The sequence below is a fragment of the Mesoplodon bidens genome (genome assembly GCF_964165515.1).
Source record: "Mesoplodon bidens genome assembly, chromosome: X".
Classification (NCBI taxonomy): Eukaryota; Metazoa; Chordata; class Mammalia; order Artiodactyla; family Ziphiidae; genus Mesoplodon; species Mesoplodon bidens.
This window is the reverse complement of record NC_138163.1, coordinates 131,666,336-131,681,388: the sequence shown is the minus strand read 5'-3', so window position 1 is coordinate 131,681,388 and position 15,053 is coordinate 131,666,336. Positions and strand designations below refer to the sequence as shown.

At 43.1% G+C, this 15,053-nt stretch overlaps 1 protein-coding gene across 2 annotated transcripts in view; it reads left to right on the top strand.

Annotated features, from left to right (window-relative positions):
• Positions 1-9,542, top strand: part of FRMPD4 (FERM and PDZ domain containing 4) — a gene marked incomplete at both ends in the record, with an annotated part of 534,860 nt that extends 525,318 nt beyond the window's left edge. For both annotated transcript variants that reach the window (XM_081221698.1, XM_081221697.1), the window contains 3 exons: positions 3,658-4,725; positions 5,087-6,376; positions 8,218-9,542. In XM_081221698.1, the coding sequence (XP_081077824.1) occupies positions 3,658-4,725; positions 5,087-6,376; positions 8,218-9,542 (3,683 nt within the window). The remainder of the gene's footprint in view (positions 1-3,657; positions 4,726-5,086; positions 6,377-8,217) is intronic.
• Positions 9,543-15,053: the final 5,511 nt, after the last annotated feature.

The following is a 15,053-nucleotide window of genomic DNA, read 5'->3' as shown; positions in this document are numbered from 1 at the left end:
TCATTATCTTTTCTATTATGGTTTATCACAGGATATAGAATATAGTTCCCTGTTCTATACAGTAAGACCTTGTTGTTTATCCATTCTACATATAATAGTTTGCATGTTCTAGAACCTTTTTCTTCAGTGTTTGAACGTTTTCCTCCATCTGTAGTGGACCCTCAGGAAATACGGCTGATGGACAGACCCTACCATTCAAGCCAGAGCTACTGACCCATGAAAAAGTATAATCAGGGGCTCCATAATTAGGGTTTCTTTTAAAAGAAAGGGACATTCTTAGGAACAAATTGTATTGTCACTGTTACTGAGAGAAAAGGGGGAAAGGGAAAAGAAGGGAAGGAAGATCCCCTAGTTTTAAATTTAGCAGAAAACAGCAATTATCCCATGAATATACAGTAATATGTAGCTAGGCACACACACAGACAGACTGGCATGCAGTTTCTTGTGACGGTTGGTTAAGTGGAAACAGTTGCCATGAAAGGGTAAAGGAAAACCAGAGAGAAAGAGAGGTGAGCAAGGCATGCTGGAAGGCAGCTGGGACTTGTGGCTAGATTTCATCCCACCCCACCTCGAAGTGTCTGTTGCTTCTAAGAGACACAAATGATTAAAAATAAGTAGGTTCAAAAAGGAGGTGGTAAGTATTTTTACGACCACATGTTTTCATTGAGCGAGGAGCTGTAGAGCAACTGAACGCTGACGCTTGAAATTCTGAAGAGCAGTTCCGCAATTTAACACAATCCTTTCACACTGGACAATCTTAAATCTTAAAACCTTAAAGTTCCTTGTGAAAAATCAAGCCTTTTCCCCATGGACTGTTAAGATTGTATGGGTGCAAGAAGAAAGCCAAACCTCCCATTCTACAAATGGTTACAGAACCGAGGGGCCTGAGTTCTGTCCTCTTTATAGTGACTCACAGTGTGATGTTGAATAAAGTTTCAAGAGGGAAAAACTTAGTTCCAAAAAGTATTATATTACTGTGGAGAAAGACTGGAACTTCAACCTTTCGGTAATTTCTCTCGGTTGGACAGTGAGAATGAGGGTGAGGGCACGTGTTCCAAATAGCAGGAGTGCGTGTGTGCGTGTGCGTGTTTAATAAGGGAGGGTGAGTGAGAGAGATGGCACACTCCAGAAAAGCAACTGGTTGACCCAAGGAGAGCTGCAGCTCGGGACTTAGCATCCTCTAATGGCTGAAAGGGCTCCCTTCTCCTCAGAAATTCCCCAGAGATCTCCTGAGACTCAAAAACTATACAGAGCAAAGTCTGTTGAGGCCAGCTCATCCCTAGAAGGAGACATCCTTCTGTGTTCCCAAAAATCATTCCAGAAGCCAAATCAGTACACCGTCCTGGAAGGAAGCCAAGAGTGAGTATGTATTTTCTTCTTGTCGCAAATTGATCAAAGGCCTTCGTCAAGATCTCTCACCAGGAACAGTAAGCCCCTATTTCTTCTTTCACTATCTTGAAAATTAACCCTTCAGGTACTTTCAAAATCCCTGAACCCACATAGCTAAGCATCTCTGAGCCTTAGGAAAGTCTATTAACTTTTAGCCTGCTGACCTATTCAGATTTCTTGTTGGTCTAAACCAGGGGTGGGCAAAGTATGGCCCATGGATCAAATCTTGTTCTTCTGAATAAAGTTTCGGTGAAACTTGTACATTGTATTAGGTTCCTAGGGCAGCCGTAACAAAGTATCACAAGCTTGGGGACAACATAACAGAAACTTGTCCTCTCACAGTTTGGGGGGCTAGAGGTCCAAAATCGAGGCATTGGCAGGGCCACGCCCCCTCCAGAGGTTCCAGGGAGTCTTTGCCTCTCGCTGTTGCTAGTGGCCATCAGCATTCCTTGTAGCTGCATGACTCTAGTCTCTGCCTCTGTCTTCTCACGGTCTTCCCTCCTTCTCTGTGTGGCCCAAATTTCCCTCTGCTTTTCTCTTATAAGGGCACTTACCATTGGATTTTAGGGCCCTACGCAGATAATTCAGGGTGATCTCATCTCAAGATCCTTAATTATATCTGCAAAGACTCTTTCCAAATAAAGTCACATTCTTAGCTTTTGGGGGGGTCACCATTCAAGTCACCACATCCACTTGCTTATGTGTCATCTGTGGCTCCTTTCGTGTTACAACAGCAGAGTTGAGTAGTTGCTCAACTGAGCTGTTGGCCCACAAAACCTAAAATATTTACTATCTGGCCCTCCCTTTACAGAGAAAATTTGCCAAGCCCTGGTTTAAACCCAGAGCCGTCTCACAACTTTGCTGAACCACTCTCCCTCCTCCCAGCAATCCACACTCCTCACACACACACACACACACACACACACACACTCACACTCACACACAGAGCCAGTCATAATCCATGTCATTGTTAATAAAACAGTGCTGAACCCCGACAGGTGTACTTGTTATAACGTAGCACGTAAATATGGCTGGTGTGTAACTCAGTGTCTTCAAAATTTTATCTTTACCTGCTATTCATAAAAATATATGTATTGAGTAAAATGACTCGGAACACTGTGCAGCACTGAGTCCATTGTATATTTGGGAGAGAGCCAAAACCTCTTCAGTGAAACTGATTTTTTTCCCGTATCTCTTGTATATCTGATTTCAGTATTATTCAAACTTGGGCCAGAGGGCAATTTGAGGAAACAAATGGGACAATTTGTGACCCTAACATTTCCTCAAAATGTCACCTCTGGAATTGACAAAGCAATATTGACACAATGACTCGCTGCCCTGTCTTGGTAAATATCAGAGCAAAATCTCCACAGCCGACTTCTCTATTGGAAGACCCTTGAAGATCAAACAAAACAATGATATTTAAATTAGAGTTTTGCAATTTTGAAGAACAACAAACACATCTTCGGGAGTTTTCACGATACAAGTAAAAATGGAAATTCATCAAAATATTAACTATGTGTAGAAATAGCAGAGAGGGTACATTACCTGCGAATGCTCCACCTTCTACGTCCTACCTGTGTGTGCGTGTGTACTTACAGGCATGCGTACTGGCATTTATGCGTAAAAAATATGCGCACCCACAAGGACAGGAAAAGGCTAAAGAGAGAAGTTTTGGTGCCACCACTGCAATATGTAGTATTACAGTTTTTATTAATATACATTATATGTATATATTTATTATTACCTTATCATTACAGTATTTCCTAAAATACGTGGTAGAAGTATGAGGATCCTTGACCTTCTCTTAACTCAATGAGGAAAACGTCCAACATCTCCCTATACAAACCGGGAAATGTTAGATCTCACTTTCCAAAGAAAAGGGCAATCTGTTTTCTGGAATAACAGCCTGTTGGACTATCGCCTTTAAGGATTTTTAAAGGCATGTTGTATATTCACATTTATAGCCATAAATGAGGCCTTTTAATGCTAGAATCAGAGATCAGATGGAAGTAAGCTGTAGTTCCCTACTCTCGGATGGTATTCTATTTTATCAAATAGCAATTCTATTTTCTGCAGTATCAATTCTCCTAACCAAGAAATCCTTGCAGCTGAAGCCTAAATCGACCGCTACCGTATTTGGAAAGCTGAATAACAACCGTATTCACAAAAGTGGTGCTACAAGCCATTAAGTTAAGAAACAGAGACAAGGCCCCCCAGAAACCAGACAGCACAGTAATGTGTCTTTGCATGACTCTTTCTCTTTAGGAACTGAAAATAAAGGAAAGCATAACCTCCTTGGCCCCGATTGGAACTGTGTGCCCCAGGTGACCACATTCATTGACGAAGGGGAGCAGGAAGCACAGATAACATATATAGATGCAAAGCAGAAGGCGGTTGAGATTCCAGACGGCACCTTGTGTCCAAAAGACCACCACCGGCACCTGTATATGGACAACACCTATAACTCAGACGAACTCAGCCAGCAGCTGACCCAGCCGGGAGATGCTCCGTGCAAGGCAGACTACAGAAGTCTAGCTCAGCGGTCCCTGTTGACTCTCTCAGGACCAGAAGCTCTAAAGAAAGCACAGGAGCCTCCAAGAGGAGCTAAAGTGTCCTTTATTTTTGGAGATCTCGCCTTGGATGATGGCATCACTCCCCCGACTCTCGGCTATGAAAGACTGCTGGACCAGAGTCCAGAACTGCTGGAAAAGCAGAGGAATCTCTACATCAGCGGTGCCAATGACACGAAGAGCCTGGATCTCACTCCAGATGCCGAGGGCATCCAGTTCGTGGCCAATTCTGTGTACGCAAACATAGGCGACGTGAAGAACTTCGAGGCTGCCCAGGGCATAGAGGAGCCCCTCTTGCATGACATCTGTTACGCGGAGAACACCGACGACGCGGAGGACGAGGATGACGTGAGCTGCGAGGAGGACCTCGTGGTGGGAGACATGAACCAGCCGGCCATCCTCAACCTGTCTGGGTCAAGCGATGACATCATTGACCTGACGTCCCTGCCCCCGCCCGAAGGGGACGACAACGAGGACGACTTCCTATTGCGTTCCTTGAACATGGCGATTGCCGCGCCTCCACCTGGCTTCAGAGATAGTTCCGACGAGGAGGACTCTCAGAGCCAGGCCGCTTCCTTCCTGGGGGACAAGGAGGCAGGCGGCGCCCTGCAGAGCGACGAGATCCCCGTGTCCCTGATCGACACTGTGCCCACCGGCGCCGAGGGCAAGTGTGAGAAGGGCCTGGATAACACCGTCGTTTCCACGCTGGACACTCTAGAAGCTCTGTCCGTGTCAGAAGATCAGCAGACCAGTGACAATTCAGGTTCTTTCACGATTGTTACATTTATTCACTGATAGCCATATCATTTCATCCTTTCAAGCCATCCGCCCTTGGAGTCCTGTCATGTGTCCTTCATGTCACGCATGTCCCGTTTCCTAAACGTGCTGAAACTACCATCGTGGGGTTTTTGTGTGTGTGGTGTCCTTGGTCGTTCTTTTTTTAAAACACGTGGCACGTTTTTTCCCCCCCATTTCCGGAAAAACTGTGCAATAAACTGAGTCCTTACTGACAAGGGAAAAAGTTGGTATTTTTTTTTTTAATAATAATGAGCCCCATTTTCTTACATGTCTCCTGGTGCCTGTGATGCATCCATTAACTGGCTCTTGTTTTTTACGGCCTGCAGGTGTAGCCATCTTGCGGGCTTATAGTCCCGAGTCCTCGTCAGACTCGGGCAATGAAACTAACTCTTCGGAAATGACGGAGAGTTCTGAACTGGCCACGGCCCAGAAGCAGTCAGAAAACCTCTCCCGCATGTTCTTGGCCACTCACGAAGGCTACCACCCCCTTGCGGAAGAGCAGACAGAGTTCCCCACTTCCAAAAGCCCAGCTGGGGCCTTGCCCCCGAAAGCCTCCCACGCCCTCACTGCCCGTCCAGTGAGCGACCTCCCGGCCAAAGTTGTGCCTTCCAAGCAGATACTTCACTCGGGCCACGTGGAGATGGAGCCCGAAACCATGGAGACGAAGTCAGTCACTGACTATTTTGGCAAACTGCACATTGGGCCGATGGCATATTCCTGCACCAGCAAAAGGAAAAGCCAGCCGGCCGATGGGGAGGGGAAAGCATCCCTTAATGGGAGCATGCCAGGGAAAAAACAGCAGGGGACCAAGACGGCAGAGGTGGAGGAGGACGCCAAAGGTAAATTTGCTAGTGTGTCTTCAAGGGACAGTCAACACCTGAGCACTTTTAACCTGGAGAGAACTGCCTTTCGCAAGGACAGCCAAAGATGGTATGTGGCCAGTGAGGGGCCTATGGCTGAAAAAAGTGGATTGGAAGCAGCAACAGGGATAACCTTTCCCAGAGCTTTGGCTGTGGGAACCACAGAGGCCGAAGGGAAGGATGATGGGGCTCCTGATGGAGAAGCCATCGAGGTTTCAGGACTTGGCCAGCGGGACCACTTCTTAACAGAGGTGACCTGTGTGTCCTCAGCCAAAGACTTAGGTAACCCGGACGATGCTGACCCGTCCGCCTGTGACCATCCTTCCAAGCTCCCCGAGGCGGAGGAGAGCGTGGGCCGCCTTTGTGACTACCACTTGGCCAAGCGGATGTCGTCGTTGCAGAGCGAGGGCCACTTCTCTCTGCAGAGCTCTCAAGGCTCCTCGGTGGATGCAGGCTGTGGCACGGGTAGCAGCAGCAGCACCTGCGCCACTCCGGTGGAGTCTCCCCTCTGCCCCTCCATGGGGAAGCACCTGATTCCTGAGGCTTCTGGGAAAGGCGTGAGTTACATTCCTTCCGAGGAGAGAGCCACCGGGCTTCCCAACCACGGAGCCGCCTTTAAGGAATTACACGCACAGACAGAAGGGATGTGTCCGCGGATGACAGTGCCTGCCCTGCACACGGCCATTAATGCCGAACCCCTCTTTGGCACTTTGAGAGACGGATGTCATCGACTCCCCAAGATTAAGGAAACCACAGGTACAGCAGTGACGGATTTAGCGCTCTGCATTACCCGCCAGGAGCACGTAAACCAAATTTATAACAAACCTAAAAATAGAAAGTCTGGAAGAAAAGGAAAAGGGTTTTTTTAAAAGGCTGCAGAACTGTGGCCAGGTTAAGTGTCAATCATTGTTCCCCCAGTGTTGAATAAATACTGAAGTTTCTAGGTCTGGACAATAGTGGAAATGGCATTTTTGGCCCTTAGCTTCCTGCTCTGTCTTGCTTTTAGAATTTGATGGAGCAACATTTTTTCCCTAAATTCTAAATGTAGACTTTTAGCAGCACCCAGTGCAACTTTTAGTTATAAGATCGTATTGCCTGGAATCACAAAAGTTTGATTTCCTTCTCAAGACGTCGAATTTCTCATTTTGCCATTTCCTTTTTGAGAGGCAAGGAAGGAAAATAGAGCAGGGAATCTGGGAGGCGGGAGGGATTGGGGAAGATCCTTTGCCTCTCAGCAATACTTCCAGAGCCCTCCCTACTCTGTAAGGCTCTCCTAGATGAGGATTCTGAAGTATCTGGCCTACCGCAGTGTCTAAAAGGTTTGGGGGGGGGGGTGCACGATGAGCTGCTTTATTTTCCCCCAAATAATAAAATATTGACACCAGGTAGAAACACGAACACAACCACCTTCTGTGCCCGCCTTCACCATTCTGCCACCCAGTGGGCACCTATCCGTCTCCGAGATCCACTTGGCCGGCTGTCGTGTGGCAAAAGCAGAGGCTAGTTCATACTTTCCGATTTCAAACTATATCCTCAGTAGTGTCTTTTCCATACAGGTCAGTAAATGTTAGTGAGACCTTATATTGGTTAATTTCCATTCCCGCCGTTTGAAGATTATCTCCTTTCTCAAAACTCACCACTGGGGCTTCCCTGGTGGCGCAGTGGTTGAGAGTCCACCTGCCGATGCAGGGGACACGGGTTCGTGCCCCGGTCCGGGAAGATCCCACATGCTGCAGAGCGGCTGGGCCCGTGAGCCATGGCCGCTGAGCCTGCGCGTCCGGAGCCTGTGCTCCGCAACGGGAGAGGCCACAACAGTGAGAGGCCCGTGTACCGCAAAAAAAAAAAAAACAAAAAAAACCTCACCACTGGCTTCACCTGCCTTGGGAAACCCATCTATGAATGTTACTAAACTCATCTCCCAACTAGCATCTTTACCTCTAAACTCATTAAAGAACACTTTGCAGTTTACAAAGAGCTTTCACCTAACTTACCTCTTGCTTCTCACAAAAATTCTGTGAGGTGGAGATCATTGTCCTCACATGACAACTTTTCTGGGGCTTTCCCAGTGTCTCAACTTCAAACCCTGTACCAGGCAAACCTCATGGGGTCCTCTTTAAAAGGTGAATATACCTAATTTGCATTAATTAAATTAGGCCACTTCTTTTTACGAAGGTCACCGATGCCAGGATTAACCTAACTCCTTGAAATGGAACTTAAATGTCATAAATATGTTTGAATAATCTATATGTAAGTTGTGTTTGCTCATTATGTCTAAGCTTTAATAGATAAATATTGGGAACAAGGCAATTCATAAAATTCCACTGTCTCCCTCAAAATATTTGTGATCTCTAGACAATGCCAAATGAATCAATAGTTTCAGGAATAAGAGATTCTAGTATTTCTTAAAATATATTAAAACTGAAATCTATTAAAAGATTCAGGAGGCCGTCTTTGGAAAGCAGGTCGACCCTGGCAGATGGCAGCTCTTCTAGAGTACATCCTTGGGAGATGACAGACATCACATAGAGATTTAGTAAAAATGACCACCCATGAGGTGCTTAATGATTCTCTCTGTTTTCCTACTACCCCTAGTGTAGCTTTGACAGAGCCTGGGAAGGAGAGACAAGGAGGCATGCCTTCAGCTTGGTCTCAGCATCTTGAAGCTGATCCCACCCTGCTACCATCAAACATTCACTCGGAATCAAAGGTGCCAATTCCAAATCAAGACCCTAATGATTTCTCCCAAGCAAACCAGGCCAACGGAGAGGCTGTGAGCTGGTGGCCACTGGATCTGCGAGGGGGGAGCCTCAGGACACCCCCCAGCCAGAGGGCTCTGAGACGTAGCAGCAGTATCCTCTCGGGATCTGTAAGTTTGGAGACCTTCCAAGAGAGAAGCAAAGGTGCAGTCAGCTTAAAGTGTCCAGGTATCACAGAAGCACAGGAAGCCAGTTCAGAAAGGCGAGCAGAACTCCCCCTAGGGAAGAAGCTCACCAAAAGTTTTTCCCAAAGCTCGATGCACTTTAGCTCTGAGGGGAAAGTTCACAAAAGGTCCCCAGCGGCTCACAAAAACTCAAAGCTGTATAGGACATTGCCCTTGCGGAAGCTGGAAGGCAGCAATTGGAGATGCCGGGGACCTTTCAGCTACTGCTTCCTGAACCGAGGGCAGGATGAAGATGGTGATGAGGATGAGGAGGAGAGAGAGGTCAATCACCAAGTCTCCTGCCTCTTTCGACCACAGATGACTCAAGCCATGCCAGACCCAAGCAGCCCACCCGTGGCTGTCGGAATTCAGAAGCAAGGAGGGGAGCTGTCCAGAGGTTCAGTTCTGAAGGTCTGGGCCGAAGACTTGAGTGGCCCAGATGATGTGGACTTCAGCAACCTGGCTTTTGATGCCCGGATTGCAAGGATAAATGCCCTTAAGGAGAGCACATATGCAATGCCCGATGGGTTCCTCGCAGCCCAAAATGATGCCAATGAGCTGCTCTGCCTTGTCAGGGCAACCAAGGGGAAGAAAGGGGAGTCGCACCTTGAAGCGTATGACCTGACACTTTCTCAGTATAAGCAGCTGTTGTCCATTGAGTCCAGACAGTTGGGGAGTGCCTGCAGGAAAATGGCAATGGCCGAGAAGAGTCCAGAGGAGATGCTCCTAGCTATGACTTCCAGCTTTCAAGTGCTCTGTTGCCTAACAGAAGCCTGCATGCGATTAGTTAAAGTTGTGAACTCAGAAACACAGCGGCAGGAAATTGTAGCGAAGATCGACGAAGTGGTCATAAACTACATCTGTCTCCTGAAAGCTGCCGAGGCAGCCACTGGAAAGACCACTGGGGATCCCAATGTTGGACTCTCAATGCGACATTCAACCACCATGGCCGCTCTCGTAAGCACACTAACACGTTCTCTCAAGATGCTTTTAAATAAATAAAGTATGAAAGTCACGTCATAATCTACCTTTGCAAAGCCATACATGAACTTTTATTTACTTTATGTGTACGATGAACAGATGTCTCCTTTCTTCTCTCTGTATATTTTGTTATTTTATATGAAATAGGAGATAAAAGTCACATTGAAAAGTTGAAATGTACTAATCCAGATGTATTCTGTTTATATTATACATATATATACATGTAAAAGAAATATACAAGAAAGTGGTGATATTTGGCTATTTTTCATATAGTCGAAACTACAGGTATGTGATGTGAAACTTTAAATTCTGCTGTGTTGGAGCAAAACAATGAATCCTATCCCCTTTCCTTCCAAGTGGATACTTGGAGACCATATCATTCATATTTAGAAGTAAAAAAGAAAAGAAAAGAAAAGAAAAATCACAATGTATATAAAACAGTACTTATGTTTTAAAACTATGATTTTTAAGCATTGGAAATAGCAAAGAGACATTTAAAATTCAAAAAGCTATTATGAATTATTAGAGAATATATATAATAAATTAATTTTTTGCTCATAGTGTTTGGTTATCTGATGCTTTTTTCCAGGAATCCTACATATTTCATTTTGGCTTACGCCATTTGGGCTAGAAATGGGGTGGGAGTGGATTCTATTGTGTCAACACAAATGCTCTTCATGATGTTTCTAGAATTAAAATACTTCCCAAATAGAAGAACAGAGGGAATGATGGGTGGGTTCCTGGGTAATACCTACTTAGGGACTGTCTAATTGCACACAAGGAAAGGAGTTAATAATACCAAAATTAAATTGTTTGATGAAAAGAGAGATCTGCTTTGACTCAATGTTAAAATATACAAACCAAAGACACCATCTCTCTAGAATTCCCTTCAGGGTGACAGAACATTTAGTAAAGTATTTGCAAAATTATAAAAAGGAGCATTTAATGATCCTCACAAGTAAATGCAGGTCCAGGAACGTAAAGCAGAGAGCTTCGTGCATCACCTCTACGGGAGCCAATGCTTCCAACCAAATTTGCAATGACAACCTAACACTGGGACGAAATTTCAAATCTGGAATGTTCCAGAAAATCAGGGAAAGATAGTTACTCTAATATGGAAGCCATACTTAAATAAATAATAAAAGTATTTATGAGATGTTCTAATCTGGATTGGCTGATAGAAATATGAAAGTTGAGGGGGAAAAAAAAGAGTGGTAAACTTGACCGCTTCAAGTGAACCTGACGGAATGCAAAGAAGTTTTTAGAACCATCGTCTCTCTAAAAATGTATCTTTGGGTCAAAGCAAAAGGATGCAAAGTCTGCAATTGTAAAATAAAGTTGATATGTACATACGTACTTCGTGGCTCTTTTAGTGCTCAAGCTACACACACTCCTATTTATGTAGGTGGCTTCTTAGAATATGACAGGAGTGTGCCCAGTGCAAATATTTCCATTTCTGTAGGCATAACACAGTCCCCAGTTGCTCTCTCTCGTCAGTTATTCCATAGAGACTCAATAACAAAAGCCACACATATTTATAGGTGGTAGCAAACAAAAGGAGTTTAGACGTGTTATTATAATGTTTAAATAATAAAACATTATTTGATTACAATTATAAATATTGGTGTTTGATAGAAATATTAATGATGTTTACTGTGGAAATTTTTGGTAAATATTCTGTATACGAAAATACATATTAATATAGGATTGTGTTCTATGTCAGACATTGTGCTAAACATATCATATATCTTATCTCATTTAATCATCACGACGATCTTATGGTTTGGACACTATCATTAATTCCCTATGGAGGCAATATAGTTTCGTAGTTAAGGACATGTGGTTTGGGGTCAGAAACTTCTTGATTTAAATTTGGACTCTGCCATTTTCTAGCCCTTTCATCTTGGGAAAGCTAATCAATTTTCCTCAGTCTCAAGTTCCTTCTAGTAATGTGGAAGTCAATAATAAGATCTATTTCCATAGGATTGTCACAAGTTTTAAGTAAAATTATGTATATAAAGTTCTTACTGCAATACCTGGCAAAGAGTAAGTACTCAGTGTTAGATATTATTATCATTATAAGCATTGCGTTAAATATATTGCCCAAGGTAATATGTAGGGGCTGTTTGTTTTATATGCATATTGTATCCTGACTCTGTGCAGAATACATGAGTGTATTGCATATGTATAAAAGAAACATACAAGGAAGTGATGATCCTTGTTCGATCACATGTCCAGTTAGAACACCATCCCAGTCCATTTCAGTTCTTCGGGAGGCCTCAGTGAAATAGCTCTGGGTCTTTCTAACCAATCTCCCATTACCTTTGGGTGCTCCAGTAAATTTCTGTTTCTTATAAACAAACTCTTTACTACTTAGAAAACCTCAAGAGCCCCCCAATCGCTAAATGTGCTGCTCCTAAGTGGGGTCCAGGCCCACTAGAGTGTAGGAAGAATGTATTAGAATGATACTTGTGTTTATTTTTATCTAGCCTTTTTTATGTTTGTGTATGTTTTATAATGGCATAAGAGTACAGTGGTATATGTACATCATTTTAAATAAATCAATTAATTAATAAGCATATGCCTGATGCATGTGTGCAATAATATTGTCGCAGGTAGGGTCGCACTCACTAAGGTTCGGAGACCACTGAAGCAGAGAATGAAACTTCCTTGTCCCTGATGTCCTTGACATTTAGTCCCCAGCCTATTTTTCCAGGTGTACCACCTATCATTTTTATTCATCCTTTATTATAAAACTTTCAAACATATATAAAGATAGGCACGATCATATAATGAATCAGTATGTACTCATCACACACCCATTCATGTCCAATCTTTTCTCTGTTTCTAGGCACCTCCTTCCAAACTGTATGTAGAAGCAAAGCCCAGACATCATAGCACTTAATCCATGAATATTTCGGTAAGCACTTCCTATAGATAAGAATTTTTAAACATAATCATAATGCCATTTTCACACTTTTTAAAATTAATAATTCCCTAATATTACAAAATAAGTATGTTACAGAAATAAATGATGAAGAAAGTGAAAATTCCTATAAACCCAACCCCCAAAGACAGTCGTCGTCAACAATTTGGGGCATCTGATTTCAACTTTTTCTATATCTGCGCTATTGTTGTTATTGTCGTACGTGTTGAGGAGTTTCACTTTTGACTCAGAGAGTTAGTCTGAACACGTTTGCCCTTCTCCTGAGTCTCAGTTCCACCATACTTTATGTAAGTGGATTGGCTGGAGGGATCTGACTGACATGAAAGACAGGAGGGTCAGATGAACCGCCACCACAGTATTAGGCTTCTAGTAAAATCCAGCAACTAATGCAGTTGCCTTAGACATTAAAATTAACACAGACCCCTCAGCCCAGCTGATATTAGTCTGATCCCAAAAGAAATTATGTTTCAGAAAAAAAAAAACTGACAATACTGAAATGACCAGCTACAGCAACATTACAGTAGATTGATTCCTTTTGCTGTGAATTTCATCTTTCATTATAATTCGTCTTAGGAAAGACAATTTTCATTTCTGTTCCTTTTTTATATATTTCTAAATGTCAGTTATTCTCTGAATGTTATTTCTGAGCTACTCAAGATGTCACACTGATTTATTCCTCCTGGATTACTCTCCATTTGGCAATGGAAAAGTTTGTTCTCTTGGACTGATTATCACCATTCATAATTGTGTTAACTGTTCTTGAAATTGAGAAATTAGCTATGTTCAGGTGATTCCTTATCTCTTCCAAATATTTAGGAATCTTCACAGGGATCAAAATACGTGGATATTATTACGTTATTTCTCCTCTAACCTGATTTTATCTCTGCCGTGAAAGTGGTTGATTTGGGGGGGGGGTGTGCGTGCGTGTGTGTGTTTGGGTGTATAGAGGTGCAGGACAGGTGTTTGAGTAGATAGGTGTGTGTGTGTGTCTGTGAGAATAGTTTTCAGTTTGGTTTTATGGATTTCAGTGCAAGTTTCCCCTCTGGCAGTCCAAAAACTATGATAAAACTTTCAAGTCAGATTACAGAAATAGCTTTTCAGCTTTGAAAGATCAAAGAGTTGGAGTCTTACCTTTTGAACTGAATTTTTATTCATAACAACTTGAACATCACTCAGTTGGACACTTTTTATTCTACCTATTCCTTAGCCTACCCCTCTCACTTTTTCATTTCAAAAATTGGAAAGTAACCTTTAGAACTGTATTAAAATTTTTTCATTTTTATTTTTTTCATTTTTATTTTATTTTTTTAACATCTTTATTGGAGTATAATTGCTTTACAATGGTGTGTTAGTTTCTGCTGTATAACAAAGTGAATCAGCTATACGTATACATATATCCCCATATCTCCTCCCTCTTGCATCTCCCTCCCACCCTCCCTATCCCACCCCTCTAGGTGGTCACAAAGCACCGAGCTGATCTCCCTGTGCTATGTGGCTGCTTCCCACTAGCTATCTATTTTACATTGGGTAGTGTATATATGTCCATGCCACTCTCTCACTTCGTCGCAGCTTACCCTTCCCCCCTCCGTGTCCTCAACTACATTCTCTACGTCTGTGTCTTTATTCCTGTCCTGCCACTAGGTTCTTCATGACCTTTTTTTTTTTCTTAGATTCCACACATGTGTGTTAGCATACGGTATTTGTTTTTCTCTTTCTGACTTACTTCACTCTGTATGACAGACTCTAGGTCCATCCACCTCACTACAAATAACTCAATTTCGTTTCTTTTTATGGCTGAGTAATATTCCACTGTATATATGTGCCACATCTTCTTTATCCATTCATCTTAATTTAAAAAATAAATAAATTTCGAAGCCTGTACATAGGAAATCCATGGAAGAACAATCCATGTCTTTATCAACTGTTTCTGCTGCAGAAAATAATGGAATTAATTAAATCCTGCTTAGCTGAGGGAAATAGATAACCAGTTATCACAAGTAGCTTATTTCACCATTCAACTTGAAATTAACCTGCTGCCTTCTGGTGAACTTTCCCTAATCTTTCCACCGTATTTATAATTGCGTCTCAATTTTATGTTACACATTAATTTTAAAGCATTAAAATAAAATATGTATTAAATAAATATATATATATATTGGGGGGGGCGGGGGCCGTGCCACAAGGCTTGAAGGATCTTAGCTCCCCAACCAGGGACTGAACCCGGGCCCTCGGCAGTGAAAGCGTGGAGTCCTAACCACTGGACTGCCAGGGAATTCCCCTCATTTTCCACTCTATAGTCTAAACCAAAATTCTGGTCCAGAATGCCGTTTGCGCTATCTTCATGTACAACGTTAGGCAGAATTAACTTCGGCAGTAGATATAGGTAGGATTCAGGAAGCTGAGCCTTCTTCGTAACCTCCAACCAAGTAATAGTTCTTCTGTTTTCCTTTTGAATTAGTACCCTTTGCACATCTTGCCCTTTGACTAACTGACTTATGACTTCTTTCTGTCACCCCCTCCCAGGATGAGTCCATTCATTCGTTCAAATAGCTATTAATAACGTCCTAATCTGGGCAAACACGGGG